At 44.7% G+C, this 20,838-nt stretch overlaps 1 protein-coding gene across 2 annotated transcripts in view; it reads left to right on the top strand.

Moving 5' to 3' along the window:
- The window catches only part of LOC115309967 (acyl-coenzyme A synthetase ACSM3, mitochondrial), a 55,382-nt gene that overhangs the window by 10,819 nt on the left and 23,725 nt on the right, over positions 1-20,838 (top strand). For both annotated transcript variants that reach the window (XM_029968234.3, XM_040219558.1), the window contains 4 exons: positions 8,368-8,426; positions 15,919-15,970; positions 17,707-17,825; positions 19,039-19,192. In XM_029968234.3, the coding sequence (XP_029824094.2) occupies positions 8,368-8,426; positions 15,919-15,970; positions 17,707-17,825; positions 19,039-19,192 (384 nt within the window). The remainder of the gene's footprint in view (positions 1-8,367; positions 8,427-15,918; positions 15,971-17,706; positions 17,826-19,038; positions 19,193-20,838) is intronic.

Here is a 20,838-nt window from a genome sequence, read left to right as displayed (position 1 = left end):
TTTTGTATTTTTAAATACTTTTTTTATTATTTTTCAAATGTAATTTCTGATAGGTATTGGATACTTTTGTACGGATGTATTTGAGTATGACTATTCTAGCTGTATTTGTCACGTATCCCAATATTTGTGTTACAAATACATTTTAGAGTAGCTCTGCCCAATTCTGTCGCTCTGTCCATGATTATAGGGTGGTGCCATTTTCACTCTGCCAGTGACTATAGATTGATGCTGTCCTCACTCTGTCTTTCACTATAGAGTAAGGCTGCTCATACTGTGTTAGTGACTGTAGAGTGACACCATTCTCACTTTGTCCGTGACTATAAAGTGCCCTTCTCACTACCAGTGACTATAGATTGATGCCAGTCTATGTCTGCAAGTGTGGAGTGAGAACTTTTTCATTCTGTTAGTGACTATAGAGTGACACCATTCTCACTCTGTCTATGATTATAGAGTAGTGCCATTCTCACTCTGCCAGTGACTAAATTGATGCCATTTTGCTGACCATAAAGTGAGGCTGTTTTCACTCTATTGGTGAGTATAAAGTGACACTGTTTTCACTTTGTTGGTAACTGTAGAGTGATTCTCTCACTTTGTCGGTGACTATAGGACCGAAGCGCTCAAGTTTCGCCGCCGACTACAGCGCCATTCCAGCCCCTGGCGGGACGCCCGAGTCCGAGTGGCTCGTTGGTTTTCGCCTCGCTTCTCCGTCGTAGGCGGTCGGACATAACATTCATTGCGATAGAGACGATATAAAAGCCCGGCTAGCACGAATATTTCGTCGTTGATCGCAGCAACCATCTCCGATGTTGTTGTAGTCGATCCTTAAAATTCTACCGCTTCCCTGAAAAGCCGTGCGAGACTCGAACGGCGCCAAGCCTGGACCACGTCGGTGCTCCGACAAAAGTAAGTTTCTCGTTCGTTGGAAGATCAGTTTTGCTAAATACGCGGGAAAAACTAAATAGAATTGGTGTCAGAATAGAAGCAGAATCACTACCGAACGCGGGAAAGTCAGTTGGCAGTGCCTGCGTGACGGAATATCTGATTTTTGTGCGCGTCTGTCGCTTCCCTCGAGGTGTTTGACGGGGCTTCGGTCGCGATGTTGGATCCCTTTGGCACGAATATTTCAACTACAATCACTGGCAGGGTGAGAACGGCAGGGAGAAGCTTCAGTTCCTCCAGCACTAGCTTCCAACCGTCGACAGGGTTTCTATCTCGCGACCGTCGCGCGTTCACGTGCAGCCACATCGCAACGAAGGGCAACGAAGACGTGCTGGAGATCGGCCGTTCACAAGAGACGCCCTGCCTGCCGTTCTGACTTTGTCAGAACACTTCTAGCTAGGGGAGGGGCTTTTGGGGGTTGCGATTGCAGCTTTCTTCTGCCGTGTGTGTTTCTTAATCGCTGTTCCCGTTTTTTTTAGCTGTTTATGGCCATCATGTACGACGCTATAATATACACATGCATCCCCCCCCCCCCCCTCCCAAACAACACACACAAGGAATGCACTTCCAAACAGCCTCAACCAGCCAGCCCCCCCCCCCCCCCCCCTTTCCTTTTTAAAACAAAAAGAAAGCCTGATTATGTTTACATAATCGTAATCATAATAATTTACAATAACAGTTTCTATTATTTCGTGTCGATTTTCTGCTGATCACACCAGAGATCTTATATTATTGACTTATTTTTCAGTGGGGGCGGTTCAGTTTTGATTCCGCCAACGTCAGCGAGGATCTGCAGCGTGCACTTCGTGAACACCTGCAAGGACAACGATGAGGCTCATCCTGCAACAAGTCACTAGACGAGATGCCAGCTGAGGTGTTTAATAAAGACTAATTGCAGGAAACCTACCAACTCTGTAATTGCTCGTGAAAGATTCTTAGTTAATTTAAATTAATTTTCACTCCCTCGCTCGAAGATGCAGGTGACCTTTCCTCATCTATGTTGCATTATCTATGTGTGCCCGGTTCTTAGCCAGTTAAAAGTATTGTTAGTTCATTGGCAACTTCTGTAGTCTCTTTCGTCTTCGAGTTGCACGTTTTGGTTTAGTCTGTACCCCAAGATTCAATATAGCTTGGCTAAAGATGGATAAGCTTAGATGACTACTGCTTTCTCACGAACTGGGAGACATCTTTCGTGAGATCTGGAATATCTTGAACAGCTGATCTGCCGTGCAAGATCTCTGAAATAGTCGGGGTTCTCGGCCCTACAATTTCTTGGACAGTCCTTGCTTCTCGAGATGTGTACATCATCTGCAAGTGTCCTGCCAGCCATACTTCGAGTCTGCGCCAATGTCACCGTGTTAAGAGCACGAGAAGAATTTTTATATTGTCCCAAGGTTGTGTGTTTACCTACTCGTGGTTGTGACAAAACTCAATAAAAATCGTTTTCACTGTCAACAAAACATTTCTGAAAGTGATGCATTATGCTGCTGTACCATATTTTTCAGACTATAGTCCACAGGGGCAAATTTGGGGTAAAAAAAAGATTTTGCTTACATTGTACACATACAGTGCATCGTCTGCACCTGGTGCTTAGTTGTCACGAATATCATCTCATAGACAGCACACCTTGAGAAATGTCTGCTTTCTTAGCGCAAAAAGAAGCTGGTATTTTACATAAATTATCATTAACATACCCTTTCATTCACAAAATCCGTCTCGTCATAATCAACGATATTGAAAAACAAAAATCCCGCATAGTCCGCACAGCCTAAAATTTTCATTTTTAAAAGCATAGCCCGGAAAATACGGTACATTCCTGGAAACGCTTGAAAACATGCCAACATGCCACAAAAGAAACTTTATTCAGTGAAGCAGCAATGAAACACTGACAGGCATGGATTATTTTTCCAGAAAATAAAAATTGTTCTACTAATGACAACCTATCATGTGTCACTGGTGTTTTCTTTGCTACACAACATTTTCCTCCTAAAATGTCCCACACAGTAAAGTATGAATCAAGCCCCCACCCAATATTTGAAAATCTTGCATGTGGACTGGACAACTTGAACCTGAAAGAGAAATTAAGTTTTTTTTATAAATCCATCCAACTGAACATTGTCATGAAAATTCGACTAAAATTATGTGCAGTCATATGCATAGCAGACATTTATGCTGGAGATTTAGTCTAGGCTAGCCTCTTTTCGTTTTCAACTGTTTTGCCCCCCTTTCTAACAGAATCTCGCGGCACATTATTGTTCAAACTCGCAGAAAAAGTACCATTAATCAGCAGGAGCAGGTCCCCAGTAACTGCAACCTACTGCCTCAGTGAAGTGGGACAAGAAAACCTGGTAATAAATCTACGAGGCCTTTGTTCAGGTCGTGCCCTGGCGTTTTAGTTCCCTACTGCTGAGGCAGGCTGATGAGGACGCGTGTTCAACAATACTAATAAAATTACGAGCGTCGGCACAATGCTCGCACCGGTCCGCGACTCCAGCCCAGCGAGGACCTGCAGTCTCAACTGTACGCGAGGGACTTATCTCTTCCCGGAATTATCACCCTATGCCCGCACGATCCCCGACACGTTAATATTTCTTCGACGTGGGCGAGCCCGAAAAGCTATCCCACTCGTAGCCTCTAGTGCGAGAACGTAGTCTGCCGGTGGTTCAGCGACCGAAAAATAGTATCCCGACGTCGTCTAACAGGACTCACGAGAACAGTGGTTCATTGTGATCAGTAATCTTTAAGGCACAATGTTATTACAGCGCAAAATTTAAACAAGTGCCGCTCACCTGTAAAGTTATCTCGTAGACGCCGCACGGCCGGCACGGCCGTACTTGCGATGCGGACCCGACTCGTTGGCGGGGAAATCAACCGCTTTCTCGGTGGAAGATGCGTGTTATTGAAGCTTTTCTATCGTTTCTTGACTCACCATGAGAAACATTTCTCGCACGCTTTCTATCCTTCTCAAAATTTTCACCGTACGCTCGAAATACCTGCGACGCCAAAGCAACGCTACGAGCACGACCGGCGCGACACGACCATGTGTTGTACTGCGGTGGCGCTACCGTCGCAATTTCGAAGCGCCCCCTGGTTGGGCGAATCGATTCTATAGTGTTGGTGATCTCACTTTGTTGATGACTATAGAGTGACACCATTCTTACTCTGTGACTAGAGTGGTGTCATTTTGATTCTACCTGTAACTATACACCGACACGCGGGCTTGACGTCTCGGAGCTGCGGCGGCGCTGCGATCGCGCCGGAGCCGGGGGGTGTGGGCAAAAGCGCGCACATTTCGCATGGGTGTCATAGCATTTCAGCATGCCGCGAAGCTGTGTTGCCGTTAATTGCACCGAAATGTACAAGAAAAGCAGCGGGGTGAGTTTCCACAAGTTCCCGGCAGACTATGAAAGGCATAAAAGGCGGATAATATCCGTGGATCGAAAAGAATGGTCGCCTCGCGCGAACGACCGTTTGTGCGGCAAACACTTTCTTGAAGGCAAGTGCGGCTTTCATTTCAATCTCCGTCCCGAGGCTTGCTTATGCGCAGGAAAACCGTCGTCTGATCGAGACCACCCGGATTTTGTTCCCATGATTTTCTCGCACAAAGCACCTTCCAAGCGCTCGTCGGAGGCTCGTTACGCACGCGCTACCCAGCAGGAGGGGATCGGCGACAGAACGGCAGTGTTGTAGGCGTTACCGAAAAAAAGTAACGAAATACGTTACTCGTTACTTGCAAATAGAAGGTACGCGTTACTGAGCTGCATTACTTCTTTAAATTATGATTTAACACATTTTATGGTTTTGAAGGTACAGCTCATATATCAAGAAACATTATGTTCATACAGAGACTGAACATAATTACTTTATCTTTTTTACGGCTTCACCTAAATACTTACGAGAAAAAACGCAAAGAAAAACATGGCTTGACGCCTAAAACACGGAAAAAATTGAAGTGTAATTTCTTTAAGACTTGTGAAGTAGTAATGAGTAACGTAACTATGTTACTTGAAATAGTAACATAGGTATGTTACCCGTTACTGTGTCGAAAACGTAACGGGTGGGTTACTACGTTACTGAAAAAGTAACGCGTTACCAACAACGCCGTTACTTGTAACCTGTTACCGCCAAGACTGCAGAACGGACAAAGCGTTACTGCTTGTCATGCCTTGTGGTCATGAGGGAAGGAAAAATATCGCACCTTGACTTGAAGACGCTGTGTATATTTAATCAATTAATGAATACACACACTTCCGCAGACCCACAGTCTGCTGATCCCGCCGGCAGTGCGGAAACCGACTCGAAGTAATCGTAGACCCCGAGAGACTTGTACGCCTGCACCGTGTCGGCCGTGAACTAGCTTGGCGAAAAAACTAAATAAACAACGACGTGAGTTGTCGACTTCCGTGGCAGCAACTTTACTTCGAAAGTCCAGCAGGCCTTGTTTACGGCGTAAGAATCCTCGCAGGCCACGCCGTCCACTTACAGTTTGTTTCGATACCGCTGCCGTTCTGGCTCGGGCAACGAGCTCAAATAGTCGGGCATAGCATACGACATACGTTGTGAGGAAATACGACGCACAAATAAAGCTAAAAGCGTTCCTACAACGTCAACAACGAGCGCACGCCATAGAACGCAATGGCGAAAACACGGAGAGCCGGTATGCTTTCGCCCACGTAGCTACCGCACATGCGCGGCCGTCCGGCCGTGTTGGTAAACAAAGCCGCTCCGCGCGTCGGTCTATAGATTGATGTCATTCTCACTTTGACACTAGAGTTATGCTGTTCTAAATTGGTTGTCAACTTTAGATTGATTCCATTCTTACTCTGCCAGTGACAATAGATTGATGCCATTCTCACTCTGTCAGTCACTATAGAGTGACACCATTCTCACTTTGTTGGTCACTATAGAGTGAGACCATTCTCACTTTGTTGGTCACTATAGAGTGAAACCAATCTCACTTTGTTGGTCACTATATAGTGAGTCAATTCTCACTTTGTCGGTGACTAAAGAGAGATGTTCTCACTATGTAGGGGACTGTAGAGTGACAGCCCTTTCATGCTGTCAGTGACCATAGTGTCACTGATCTCACTCTGTTGGGGACTAGAGTGACACCATTCTTCCTTTGTAATATAGAATGGTACCATTCTCACTCTACTGGTAACTATAGATTAATGCCATTCTCACTGTTTGTTACTATAGAGGAAGGCTGTTCTTCCTCTGTTGGTAACTATAAAGTTGCACTATTCTCACTGTCATAACTAAAGTGGTATGATTCTGACTCTGCTAGTGACTAGATTGATGCTGTTCTCACTCTGTCTGTAAGTATAGACTGATATTGTTATTTCTGTCGGGGACTATCGAGTGACACTGTTTTTACTCTGTCAGTGACTATTGAGACCATTCTCACTTTGTCAGTGGCTAGAATGATGTTACTATCAGTGACTATAGAGTAACACCAGTTCTCACTCTTTTTGCAACGATAAAGTGTTGCTGATGTCACTCTGTTGGTGACTATAGAGTGACACCATTTTCACTCTATGACTATAGGGTGGTGCCATTCTTGCTCTATGGGTCGATATAGATTGATGCAGTTCCTACTCTGTTGGTGACTGTAAATAATGTTGTTCTCACTTTGTTGGCAAATATATTGTGAGGCCGTTATTACTCTGTTCGTGATAATAGAGTGGTGCCATTCTCACTCTACTGGTGACTATATAGATTGATGATGCTCCCACTCTGCAATTATAGAAAGAGGCCATTCTCACTCTTTCTATGACTATAGCTTGGTCCCATTCTAACTCTACCCCATTCTCACTCTGTTGGTGACTAGAGTGGTGCCATTCTCACTCTACTGGTGACTACAGAGTGGTGTCATTCTCACTCTACTGGTGACTATAGATTTATGCCATTTTCACTTTTCTGGTGACAATAGATTGATGCCCTTTTCACTCTGTCGGTGAGTATACCGTGACTATGGAGTCATGCCACTCTCTCTACCGGTGACGATAGATTGATGCTGTTTGCACTCTGTTGGCAACTATAGAGTGATGCCGTTTTCACTCTGTTGGTGACTATAGACATCATTCTCACTACGATTGTGACTATAGAATGGTGCCATTCTCTCTCTACCAGTGATGATAGATTGATGCTGTTTGCAGTCTGTTGACTACTATAGAGTAATGCCGTTCTTACTCTGTCGGTGACTATAAAGTGACACAAGAAATAGGAGACTTCAGAAGTCGTATTGATCATTGCAGCACACATACCACTAAATGCCGAGCATTTGCACGTCACAATAAGCATACACCAGCTACTTTTAAAAAGTTAAAAATAAATTGGCAGCAGCATTTATCTCCAAAGTTCCATGATGCATGAAATGCTGTATCTAAGGTACAATCATTTAAAATTATTTAGATGGCATTAAACCTTTGTTTCGGGGAGTGAAGAACCTGTGTTACATGGTGTCGATTTCCCTGCAGACTCCCGCGGGGTAACTAAAGGTGTATAGGTCATGTGACCTCGATTTCTTTGCCAAATTTAGTGGGAAAACTGAATTGGTGTCTAGGTCCCATGACATCAGGCCATATAACGTCAATTTTTCTGTCAATTTATTTGGGGAACTAAATTGGTATGTAGGTCTTTTGACATCAGGTCACCTGACATCAAATTTCCCGCTAAAATTTGCAGTGAAAGGGAATTGCTGTACGTCATGCGACATCAGTTTCCCCACCGACTTTGCCGGGGAAACTTTGGTATATAGATCACATGATGTCAAGTCACTTGACATCAATTAACATCACATGTAACCTAAACACCAGTCCAGTTTCCTAGCTAAACTTAGTGAGAAATGCACGTACGGACAAACTTTTGGGATTGGGGGTTTCGTTACAAAGCATTTAATGCTTTAATAAGCAAAGAACCTCTCAGACACCCAACCCATACATCTGAGCATGCCTGGATAATGGAGATGCTCCTAAGTGTCAGCCGCTGCTCCAACACGCCAGTGCAATGCAGTGAAGTTTGACGTTAACACACTCGTTGTAGGTGGTAAAGCCCACCCTACCTTGTACCATTTCTGCATTTGTCCTCTTGGATCTTAACAACTGCCCATCCTCCAATTTTTCAAAGATTTGTCTCCTAGGGTGGGTACTTGCTCGGTATGATATAGTAATAGCAAAAATTGTGAGCTATTCGAGGTTTCGAGTATTCCTAAATTTCTACCTATAGTACATACAAAGGATTTTTTTCTAGGGGGGGGGGGGGGGGGAAGAAGTGGGTTGGGGGTTATATTAGCAGTCATGCCACGTTGTACTATGCTGTAGCTTAGGAGCTATTTATGCTGTGAAAAACTTATTTTTTGTTATCTCGTTAAGCACATGGTGAATGATATGTTCCAGCGTACTCCCTGGTTGACTTCTATCTTGGCAGGTGATTGGAGAATTTCCAGGGGTAAGGAACAAGGTGGTGGTCTCAAGCTCTTCTGGAAGGTAAGATTTCACTTTCATTGGTCCCTTCTTTACCTAATAAATGCTGCTGCTGTTGATGATGGATGATTTAAAAGTAGTGCAAAAGCAATGGCCGTGTGCCATACAGATGTCATTTGCATTTGAATGACAACATTTGTATACATGTATACATGTGCACACATGTACATTTGAACCCAGATATATTGAATTCAAAGGGGATCGTAAAATAGTTTGATATATGAATAATTTGATATACATAAATAGGTTAAATTAAGTTCAAGTTGAAATTTTCTGGCATCTCTGTTAATATTGAAGGTCGCGAAGAACGGAAGCTTACCGAATAGAACATCCAAAGGCCGCTAAAGACAGTAGAGCTTAGTTGGCGGAGACCGCAAACACCTGCGGAGACCGCAAACACCTGCCCGGAGACCACAAACATCGGCGCGCTTACATGCTCCTGGCCGGGACCTCCGCAGAGCATAAGCGACATAACACAAAAAAAAACAAAAAAAACCCGGGAAAAGCAAGACACGCAAAAAATATCTTTTGCTCTATTATAGAAAAACCTTAAGCAAACAACAAAAAAGAAAACTCACTAAATTTAAGCAGCAAAAAAAAAAAAGAAGCAAAAAGCAAAAAACGAACAAGCAAGCAATAAAGGCAAAGCAAAAAGGTAAACAAAGATAAAGCGTTCAAAGTGCGATTGCACAACCGATGTTGTCAACACACGCGACTTGCCGAAGACTTTTTTGCGCTTATTTTGGGACTAGGGAGTCATGCAGCATCAGCAGTGTTTGGGGAAAGGGCGCAGGCTACTGTTCCAACACTCCCTACTCTCCCTACGTGCGTGCACGCCTGTGCTGTTCCCCTTGCATTTGCCATCCTCCACTTCTTTTTAATTTTTTTTTACTGTTTATTTATTTTTTTTTTTACAACTGCTTTTTTGCTGCGTATCTTTTCGCGTGCAAACTGGCTTGGCGTACTGCCAGCCACACTATGGAAGCGATGTGCTCTCCACCAGCGCAATCGCGCAATCGGATCGGGAAGAGCAACGGGTGGCCCGGGCTTCTATATCGCTATATCGAGTGTCCCCGCTATGGGAGTTGGATACAAAAAGACAATGCTCCTATATAATTACATGTGATTTTCAAGGGGGTGTTTGTACTGTTTGATATATACAATAATTAGAAATACCCAAGTGTGATATAATCGGGCTTGACTGTGTACATGTGTGTATGTATGTCTATTGTATAGACACATAGGCAAAAAGTTCTCAACTTCCCGGGGGTCCCACGACCCCCCGGGAAATCTTAGGGACTTCTCTTGAAAAAGACGTCCCAAATGTGTGGAATCCCCTGGATATCATAGGATATGCATGCTGATGGCATGATACCTAAACAAATGTCTGCTTTTCTGACACTATAATTGAGCTGTCATTGCAGTTGTGATCAGTGAATTCCGTGGTTCAAGCACACTGACCGTAATGAATTGTTTCAACGTTTGGGAAAACAAAATGGGGCTTACAAAACATATTATGTTGGCTACTTCCATTGGCTGCATGTTTGCTAGAGGTGCCACTGTCGTCATTCGCGACTACTTCCAATGGCATTTGAAGAAATTTCCGGCACTAACCTTTATTGTATTTCTGATTCTACGTAGGGTTTTCGAACAGGACTCAGCGAATACAGTGAAACCCGTTTAGAACGAACCCACGTACAGCGAATTATTGTCGATATCGAACTCACAGAAAATGTGTATGAAAATGCGTGTAAAAAGTACTTTTTATAACAAACAACATATTGGTTATATCAAACTTTTTCCCCTTGCGAAGGCTTCCGAAAACGTGCAAACAATCGACTTTTAGCCTGTCCCTTCCCCTCAAAAAGAAGTACATAGGAAATAAAGAAAATTCCAAAAACTCAAGTTGTGAACAAAATTTAGCGAAGAGAAGCGATTCAGAAGGGGAGAGAGCTAAGAAAATACAATCTGCACACATGCACAGAAAAACGCACACCTTTTATCCCAAAGCATTTGCCGACGAAGAGAAGCGATTCAGAAAAGGAGATAAAATAAAAAAACAAAAGCAAAAAAACTCTGCACGCATGCAAAAAAAAAAAAAATCTTTTCAGCGCATTGTTTTAAGGCTAAAGTGTAGAGATGAGAAAGAAAGAGAAGCTTTCGCCATACAACTAACGCAACGCGGAAGTTCATTGCAAATGTTTTTTGCTATATCGAACTACTTGCTATATCGAACTGATCGTAGAGTTTCCTGCTGTTCGTTATAAACGGGTTTGACTGTAGTTAGAAAAATTTATCCACTCACCAGCTCTGGTCATTTAGTGACCAGAGCTGGTGAGTGGATAAATTTTTATTTGTCCACTGGGCACCGGCTATCGATATGTGCGGGCACCAGGGCGCACAGATGAGATTAATAAGGTGTATCCAGAGGTTCCGAAGGCGATGGTATTCGCTTTTTTGAAGAGCTTGGGAGAGGGGGGGAGTGCGACATCGCCGGTGGGGGGGCTCCCCCCCCCTTCCCCCCCCCCCCCCTCCCCCCCCCTCTGTAGTCGACGACTAAGTATAGACATGTATGTATATGGCCGTGTACATGGTCGGAAAGCTACTCCATACTTCTAGAAGACTTGCATTTACCGTATTTACTCGCATAATGAATGCACTTGCATAATGAATGTACCCCCCACAACAAGCATCAATATTTGGACTTTTTCTTTTGCCTCGCGTTATGAATGCATTTCTAATTTTCGGTTCCATGAGTCTTGAACTGGCATCCAACCAATACCACCTAGAAGACAAGGCCTGCTCATGACGTTTCGTTTGTAGATCCCCGACCCGCCCCAAACGGCTGAAGCTTGACGAGAGTAGGGGCTGCGTCGCAACTACGTCGCATTCACTGGCGGCCACAGCTGTGTGCGCGAGTGCTGAGCGCGAGCTTCCGAAGTTCATTTGCAACGTGCATGCGAGCACTCCCTCGGCCAGGAGTGTGAGCCAGCACACGCTCCTGGCTTTGAGACGTGCATTTCTAGCGCACGCGCTCGTTCTGCGGAAGTACCCTTCAAAGCAGCAACCTGGAGTACAAACAGCACCCTTAAATATGGCGTCCAGTGCCAGTGTCCAGCAAAGGGCTTTGCAGCCCTTCGCACAGTAGTAAGACATTTTCATTCATGCATTTGACGCTCCACGTGAACGTCTAACTTCATTCTATGCTATAGCAACAGACATTCGGCGTGAGCATCCGTTTCATTATCTGCTACACAGACAACTGAAGCAGGCGATGGAGCAAACAATGTCGCAGACGACGTAGCAGACGATGATGCTTATCAAGGCTAGCTAGGGGGCGCTGAGGGGATCTACTAGTGATGACGTTTAGAAGAGAAAATTCGCAGGCCTTGTGTTCTAAATGGTGTTGGTCCAACACAGCTAGCCACCGAGCCGATTTTCTTTTACCGCCAAGCGGCCAGGACAAGTCAAGCCAAGCCAATCTGCTCTCGTAATGGCTGCACGTGCATAGTTGCGGCAGTGATTAACCGTGAAACCGAGCAGCATGCACATCTAACGAAGCTGGGGTCGAGGAATTGCCCAGCCCCGGACATGCTTCGCCCAACAGGTGCATTGATGTCAACAAACACGCTGTCGTCTGTGGTCCGCTTTCAGACAGTGAAATCGTGAAAGTGGTTAGGCCTAAGAACGGTCGCTTCTCTCTTCGTGCTGAGTGAGCTTCATAGGTCGCTTTTCCTTCCGTTAAAGGTTAGCAATTTAGAGAGCATGGTTACTGTGGCACGCTTACAGTCACTTGCGGTTGTGCCTTTGTCAGTGGAGACGTGCCACAGTACGCTGCCATCTCATATTGGTACCTAAAATAACATTTGTGCAAAGTATGTAAATGCAAAAATTTTACCCCTTGCAATGAGCGCACCTTAAACATGTGTTGAACTTTTTGGGAAAAAAAGTATGTTCATTACGCGAGTAAATACGGTACTCTTACCCCAAATGTTTGACGCTCTAACATTCTAGGTCAAGATACCGAGCGTAATAGGCAAGGAGGCCAACACGGCTTTGCCAAGTCAGTCTCGCCCTAGCACGACGCTTGAAACATTTCAGGTCATATGTTCGAGATACCAAGGGTAGTGGATAAGGTGCCCAGCGTGGCCTTGCCGACTGACTCTTGCATTAGCCAGCTGTCATGCCGACACCTCGACGCTCGCTGCTGCTGCTGTCGACACTCGCCGCTGTTTTTTTTTTTATGCTCGTTCTTTCTTTTGTTTGTGGCACAAGTTCACCAATTAAGCATTTATTTTCAGTTTTACACTTGTCAATCCTTTTCTGTCTGCAACAATGTGTATACATAGTATATATTTTTATGTATGTATCTACATGCACACATGTATACATAAATGTATGTGTGCACATATACATGTATCTGTGTTCACACATACATGCGCACATATATGTGTACATGTCTACCTACATCGATACACACGCATGTATACACATGCCGACATCCCCACATATGTATGGCACATGGCACACATGCCGTTAAGGGTCATTTACATTTGTTCCATGTTATTTTAATACTGGAGGCAGATATTATGACAGCTCTCAATTTGATTGTGATCATGTTACGGATGTTAATCTAGGGAAAAAAGAAAACTAAGAGCTAAACTTATGCATTTGTTTTTTTCTTCCAAAAAGGACCAGGCTCCAATGTCTCGGTGAGCATTATTCATGGTCTTCACCCTGGGTTGCTTTGAGATTAAAACAAACTTAATTTCTGGCACATCTTTTTTTCTCAGCACCTGGTGTTATGATTTAAAGATTCATTGTCACATGAGCTCGAAAAAGCATAAGATAAGCTTGTGAGATATGCTCTAATAGAAAGCTAAATGAAAGCTGCATGATTGCTTCGATGGCAGTTTGTATCTGAGTGTCAGAGCATAAAACTGAGCGTGTGCAGTGATACCCATTTATAATTAACTGTGCAGCTATTTGTAAATCTTTCATTTTTAAGGGGACACACTCCCTTGGAGGGTCTACTTTCTAAGTATTGGTGCTAATTCAATGAAATTGGCAGGGTATACTAGGCATGCAATCTTGGAGTGCTATACCACCTTTCAGCTGCAAAGGTCAATTTTGTGCAAAGTTACAGCCTCATATGTCAAATACATTATACAACTAGTAGTGCCGAGAGAAAACAAAAACTCGTTTCAAAACAGTACCGAAATGTCACAGTTTGTTTGCTTGGATATAAGGAAATGTGACTAGACTAATCGGTAGTGGGTTTGAAATAATTTTCAAGTGCCATATTTAGCGTTAAAGTAAACTTAGAAAAAGGGGTAAATTTCATTCCTTTTTTACTGTTGCAAAAGTCGACATTTTCTCGCTAAAGAAATAACAATCTTGATAAAGTAAGCACTTAGTTGAGTTTCCAGTAAATTTCACTTCAGAAAAACTGCACAGCAGTTACGAAGGTACTTCAGTCCTTGAACGATAGTTTTTGAGCAATGAAAAAATGGTAAAAAAACATGAAGCTGAGAAAACCGCATTTGAAAATTCATGGCACTTGCCACTGGACCTAAAATGCTCCAGGAGTGCACGTCAGTCTCTCCTCTGCATTGTCCTTCTGTGCTTTGGCCAGAGCTTCCATCTTTTGTCTCTTGCGCAATGCCTCGGAGGACTCAAGTGCGTTCACTTGAGCCTTTGCAATCTTTGTCCGAGTGACCTTCCCGGCCTGTGATATCTGGTGGCTCCCTGGCTCAATGCCCATCTCCAGAAGAACTTTCTCAAAGCCTTGAGGACCCAGGTTGAAGACTGCGAGAGCCACGGCACACTCGACATTACTTAGAGAAGCGAATTTTGAGTACCTCTTCCAAATCAAGGCAATGAAAGAATCATTTGCGTTCTGGGTTTTCATCTGGGAACATCTTTCAAGCGAATCCCTCCGTGACAGGCGGTTGTACAAGCACACTAGCTTTTCCACTAACCCCTTGGAGAAGGCTGGCTTATGTGGCAGGGATGCTGGTGATTCTCCTGCGTCCTCGAGGACCTTGCTTCGATTCAAGTGGCACCAGGAGTCCATCCCAGTGGAACAAGCGATATGAACTGGCCCCTCGTCGGTGGGGTATGAAAGCAGGAGACTGGCATGGAGTATGGGGTCGCGTGGCAGGTTTGAGCGAATCAGAGTTCCTTCTTCACCAGTGTGGCCAATAAGAGAGCGTGCAGTGCTGTTTTCTATGGGGTTTCATGTTTGGTGCGCACAATGTCTCGCAAGGAGCTCTATACCGAAAGAAGGAGGGTTAAGCACTCTTTCCAATGAGTGGTGCCTGTCTGTGCTAAGCCTAATGAGTGCGGAGCGAGCGCGCTTTGGGAATGAAAATTTGTGCGACCGCAAGTGTTTTTATGAAGCGTGCTCAGCCGCCGGTACGTCAAAAATAATTTATTTCGGAGTAAATACTTCACCTACAGGAATAAAACATTTTGACACCATTCTTCAGGAGTTATACAAGCTAATAGGACTATTTTTCAAAAACATAACTTTTTAAAAAGAATGTGATTTTAAAGGACACATGCAAAGGAAAAAAACTTTTTTTTAGACAGCTTAGATGGAAAAAAGATGTCATAAAACGATTTTACAATGAAGAAAAACAATTTTTAGAGCTATATTTACGGCGCTATACAAATTTGTAGTTGGCGCTCGGGGAGCCGCCGCTGGTCACATGGTAGGCCCGCGCGCCGCTGCGCTGCGTCGCTGCCGCACGCTGAGCGTTGTGCGAACGCCGCTTCAACGCGTTTCTCCACGCCGCCGTCGCCGCCGCCGCACAAGTCCGTCTGCTTCGGGGCGCCGCCGCCGCCGTCTGACCGGCGCACAGGTCTACCACGTCTGCTTGCGCTTTTTCAGGAGTTTCCTTTGGGCTCTAAAAGTTACTTATTCATCTTAGTTTTTTGTTATACTTCAAACAAAGATGAATAAGTTACTTTTAGAGGCCATAGGAAGCTTCCGAAAGAACGCAAGCACCACGTGATAAATAAGGACCAGTCACGTGATAAATACGGACCACTTTTCCGCGGGGCCCGCGGGCGCCAACTAAAATTCGTTTTGCGCCGTAAATATAGCTCTAAAATTTTTTTCCTTCGTTGTAAAATTGTTTTATGGCGTCCTTTTTCCATCTAAGCCATTTAAAAAAAATGTTTTTTTCCTTTGCATGTGTCCTTTAAGGCCGTGCCCCCCTTAACACCTTTTGACAGAATTTTTGATTTTCTTACAACCTAGACTGCGCATAAATGTTGATTCAAAACTGTTATATGACATAAAAAAAAAAAATTTTTTTTCTAGGCCGAACGCGGTACTGCAGAAGAGGTTATTACTTTTGTTAATGATACCCTTTTTTTAGGAGATTTTTTTCAACCGACTTTTTAATTGACATCTCTGGAAGTGGGCTAAAGTTCTTGTAATTTCTAGAATTGCTTATTGCTAATTTTTTCTTGCTTTGTCTTCTAGGAGCGGCTGGAAAAGCTTCTGTGACCTTTTGAAAGGTGCTCAAGAATTTGAGGTGCGTTTCACAATCTCGGATGATTTCACTCGCTTGTCAGCAGATAATAAAGTCTGTCCCTTTTAAGGTTTGGATATACCTTCATATCTCGCTAATGTGGACAACCCACTGTAGTGGAACCTCGATTACGCGTCCCCGGTTCAGGCGACATCCCACATTTTAAGACGAGTTTTCCCGGTCCCGACGAACTCCCCGTAGAAATAACGTATTGAAGGTTTGGTTTGCACGACGTGTGATTCCACGCATCCCGTGTCGTATGACGTCGAATTCGTTGCGCGGGAAGCGCGCAAATTTGACAGCTGCAGGAGGGGGGTGGCGGCGCAGCAACGTGGAAGAGTTCCACGCGCCGTTTTAGGGTAATAAGACAAGGCGCCGGCAACCCAAGACAGCCACAGCGCCGGTAGGGAACAGGAAACAGCGCTTTCCCTTCTCCTCCCTGGGTTGCGAAATGCCTCGGCGTTTTCGCATTGCGTCTTTGTTCCGCTCATCCCATCGTTCTCTCGCCTCTTGTTTACCCTCACTCTTCTCTGCATGCCACATTCTCCAACTTGTTGCTTCTCTCAGGACTGAGCACGCTTCCGCTGGTTCCCGCCTTTCCCGCTTTCGGAAAGCATGAAAAGCAACAAGGATCCCATCGTTACAATTGTGCACGCTGGCGAACGATGTCTCACAAACGGACAGGAGAAAAGCGTCAATGTTCTGCTTCCAGCTTGCGGCCTTCGAAAGGAAGCTGATTTTGCACGTCCGAAAGGAAGTTTAGCAGGCGATTACTAATTTCTTTTGAGGGGAGAATGAAGTTACTCACGCCTTCACCGCACAAATCTACGGCTTTGTTTCAATTTGTTTCGACGGATTTTTCTTCATTAAAGTACAGCAGTTTATTAGCTTAGACATCGATGAAAACCTCCACTTGTCTTTTTCATGCGAGACTGATCACTGCACCCATAATTATTGTTTTCTCGGATCATATGACTCATGGATTATGCAGTGATTTCGCACAGTCCCGCAAAAGTCGTATATAATCGGGGTTCTACTGTATATATAGACAAAATTTTCATAAACCAATTTATCCCCGTACAATTCAGTCTGCCTCGTTAATGTAGATACCCGCAGTCCGGACTATGGACAGCTAGTTTGAGAACGAACTGTGTAAATACTGCATGCTTTTTTGTCTCATTATTATGGTTTCAATGCTTTCAAATAACTCATTTGTTTGTTTGCTAAACAAATGTGATTAATTCTTTTTTTCTGTTACGACTTGTCTTTCCCTGATAGGTAGTCGAGTTTATGAATGCTTGTATATTTTTGTGTATAATGCATATTGGTATATCTGTACCTCTACCACTTTTGTGCAGTAATGCTCTTGAGGCACTGGAGGTTAAACAAGATAAAAAAATACTAATAGTGGTGCTTGCACTAACATATGTATTTCACAAGCCTATTCCTGAAATGCTCAATGATATCGTTGCATATCCAAGCCTACATATTTATTCAGGCTTATTTAGTTTATAAATGTTTATTTAGTGTTATATGTTTGATATCTTAACTATTACTACTGCTTTTCTTTTGTTTTCACGTGGTCAATAAAAACACTCTTGGAAATTTTTATTTAAGCGTTTACTTCGCCTACAAGGGCACGCCTAAGAGCGCCATAAAAAAAAAGTTTGAATGCACAGCTTCTTTATCCTTATCAAAACGGACCAACCAAGAGACAGCAATGATGGTGTCTTTACCAGGGCGTGGAAACACTGAGGGACGACCCTGCATTTGTCTTCTTCACGAGTGGCACCACGGGACCTCCCAAGATGGTGGAGCACAGCCAGGGCTATTGTCTGGCACACCTCGCCACAGCCACGTAAGAATATGTATAATGTTTATTGCACTGGTGGAGTTGTATTCCAGTAGAAACTTTCCAACTGGGATCGAACTGTTCTTAGTTAACTTGTTTATCACCCACATCCCTAGCTGGTCCTAATTGCCGTGGTTTCCAGTTGTAGCTGGGAATGCCAGTCGAGTCCAAATGTCTTGTTTTCTAACACGCGAGATATTTATTCAGGCAGGGATCCCAAATTAGGCCAATAAGCCAGGTAAACTGGGACCAATTATAATTGGTCCCAGTTGTAAAAAGGACCAGATGCGGCTGGTTCCAGCTGTAGCCAGAACACCCAACACAACAAAGAAGTTTTATCAGCCTTTATTACCCTAAAAAAGAAATGAAAGAAAGTGTAGTGCAGTTCTGTGACGAATGCTTCAGCTGTCTCATTCGCCTCTTGCTTGTGAATATAAAATAGACCCTTTGCAAAACGTACAGTGCCACGACGGCAGGAAATTTCGGGAACCCTCGGTACAGATCACGCGCTTGTTGCACCTCCTCAACTGCGCGCGCATCTCGGCAGCTACCACCAGCAGCCGTTGTAGCCATCCGCCATCCCGCTCATCCGCCGAGTCGTACGTCGTTGGCGGCATATCGTATCTGTGGTAGTGTAAAGGCATTGCAACAGGTGAACTTATTTCAATATGTTATTCGTCGTAACTTACCTTCACAGATTGAAGTGTCACCAAATCCATTTAGTTTGCACTGCAACCGTGGCAGGTTTCGACCAGGTTCGACAAAGCGTTGGTGCAGCAGACGACAGAGCCGGTACAAAAGAGAGGGGTGAGAAAGGGGCAACCGTTGGCTTGTCGCTCTCCCGACGCGGCTGCTCAAAAGTCGTTGCAGTGGTAACCTGCGCCTGCTCGCGTATGCCACGTGGTTACATGGTAGCAAGAGGAGGGGCGTACCGAGGACTCCTATTATTTGTTGCGCGGCGCGCACGGGCTTTTGGGATTTTACAAAGGGTTTATTTCCCCTTGGAGGTTTTTTGACAAATCTGTAATGTTCCGCAAAAAAAAAGAAGAGAGTAGAAAGGAGGATCTGGCTACGCTGACATGCATGGTGGCGCGTGCCGGGAAGGCCGAAAGTGGACGTCAAAATTTGCTGCTCTCCTCATAGAAATGACCGTTTGACCAGTAATTCAAAATGCAGCTGCAAACTTTTTTTTTCCCCTCTACTTATTTGCTTTTTGCAGCTGCCTCTACCAGCTGTGTAAGAGCGACATGCTCTGGTGCATTTCGGACACCGGGTGGGCCTTGGAGTCGTTCGGCACTTTCCCCACCTGGCTCACGGGGGCCTGCGTGTTCCAGGCACGCATGCCCAGGTTCTCAGCCGAGACCACCCTCTCGGCAAGTCGCTTTTGTACGTGCCGTTCCTCCAAAAGGGCTGTCCGCGCGCAGGCTTCGAATATTAGGGCTGGTGCACCCACTTGCCACTGCTCACGACCGTGTGCCTTAATGACTTCTGAAATCTTTTAACGAGGGAATACATTGGCGTCATCTATTGGGCAGCTGTGGAACACTTGGGTTTTTTTTTTTACAGCGGAGCTGTTAAGGGCTAGGTTCCCCAGGATTGTGTCCGGTATGTCAACACAAACCTACCTAGACAGCTACCGCCATCTATAAGTGACAGTATGGTTTACGGCGGAAACCAGTATGGTTTCCGCCGTCACTTGTAGATGGCGGCAACCTTTCCAGCTATCATAGGAAAATGGATAGTTGGGCGCGCACTAGCACCACCAGAGCTTCGCCCCAATCAACATCATTCACCACGTGGAGATGCGGTTTTCTTTTTTTGCCCTACATGAGCACGGGAGCATGTGCTCTTGTAGGGGAAAAAAAAAAAAAATCGTATCTCCTCGTGGGAAATGATGTTGATTTGGGCAAAGCTCTGGTGGTGCTTGTCTGCGTAGACGCTGAGCCGCAGCATGCCGAGCCTTTCGTTCGTTTTCATCCATGTCAGAAAGAGAATGTGTGGTATGGAATGTGGTTATGTACGCATTTGAGCATTTGACCGCAGCGTGACATGGATGGAAAAGAACGAAAGGCTCGGCATGCTGCGTCTCAGCGTCTACGCAGAGAAGCATTACCAGAGCTTCGCCCCAATCAACATCATTCACCACGTGGAGATGCGGTTGTTTTTTTCTTAGTGAGAGAGTACATCTGAATAGTGTCCACGCCTCTATTCAGTTCACCTGCAAACATGAAACTGACAGCACCTTGCCGTTTTTAGGTGTATGTGTCCATAGAAAGAGTGAACCTTTCTTTAAGATGAAGACATCCGTACATCGTAAGCCATGTGACACACAAAACTTTCTTGTCTACCACTCTCATCACCCTACTCAGCACAAAAGCTCAGTTGTGAGATCGTTACTTCATCGTTCAGAAACAGTCCCATTTAACTCATCACTTAGCAATCAAGAACTTAGCCATGTGCAGGAGGCTTTGAAGGAACGTAACTACCCCGACTGATTTATCAACTTTGTAAGAAACAAATGTCCCTTCAGCGCGCGGATCGAGCTGAACGGACATGTGACGTCGTATGCATCCTATACATTTAGAAGGTTTCGAAGGTACGTGGGCCGATAAGGGTATGGACTGTTTACAAACCCTACAGAACAATTGCCCACGTTATCTCGAGGCCAAAAGACCCCATCCCTTCAGAGACAGAAAGGGGCACGATCTACCAGATGCAGCGCAAGGAATGGGACGCTTCCTACATTGGAGAGAAGGGACGAAAAAGAAAAACTAGACCAAAAATTAGCGGAAAACAAACAGCGCAAGGACAAGGACAGAGTAGAAGGCGGTAGACACACACAGCGCTGACTTACAACTGAGTTGTAAGTCAGCGCTGTGTGTGTCTACCGCCTTCTACTCTGTCCTTGTCCTTGCGCTGTTTGTTTTCCGCTAATATGAATGACCAACTAGCCCAATCGTCGACACTACTGAAGACCAAAAAACACGCACGAAACGTCGCCAAGGCCACGAACGCCGCC

This window comes from Ixodes scapularis, unplaced genomic scaffold (assembly GCF_016920785.2).
Source record: "Ixodes scapularis isolate PalLabHiFi unplaced genomic scaffold, ASM1692078v2 PGA_scaffold6__148_contigs__length_123643588, whole genome shotgun sequence".
In the NCBI taxonomy this organism is placed as follows: domain Eukaryota; kingdom Metazoa; phylum Arthropoda; class Arachnida; order Ixodida; family Ixodidae; genus Ixodes; species Ixodes scapularis.
The sequence above is the reverse complement of the archived record's forward strand: the minus strand, read 5'-3'. Positions and strand labels throughout refer to the sequence as shown.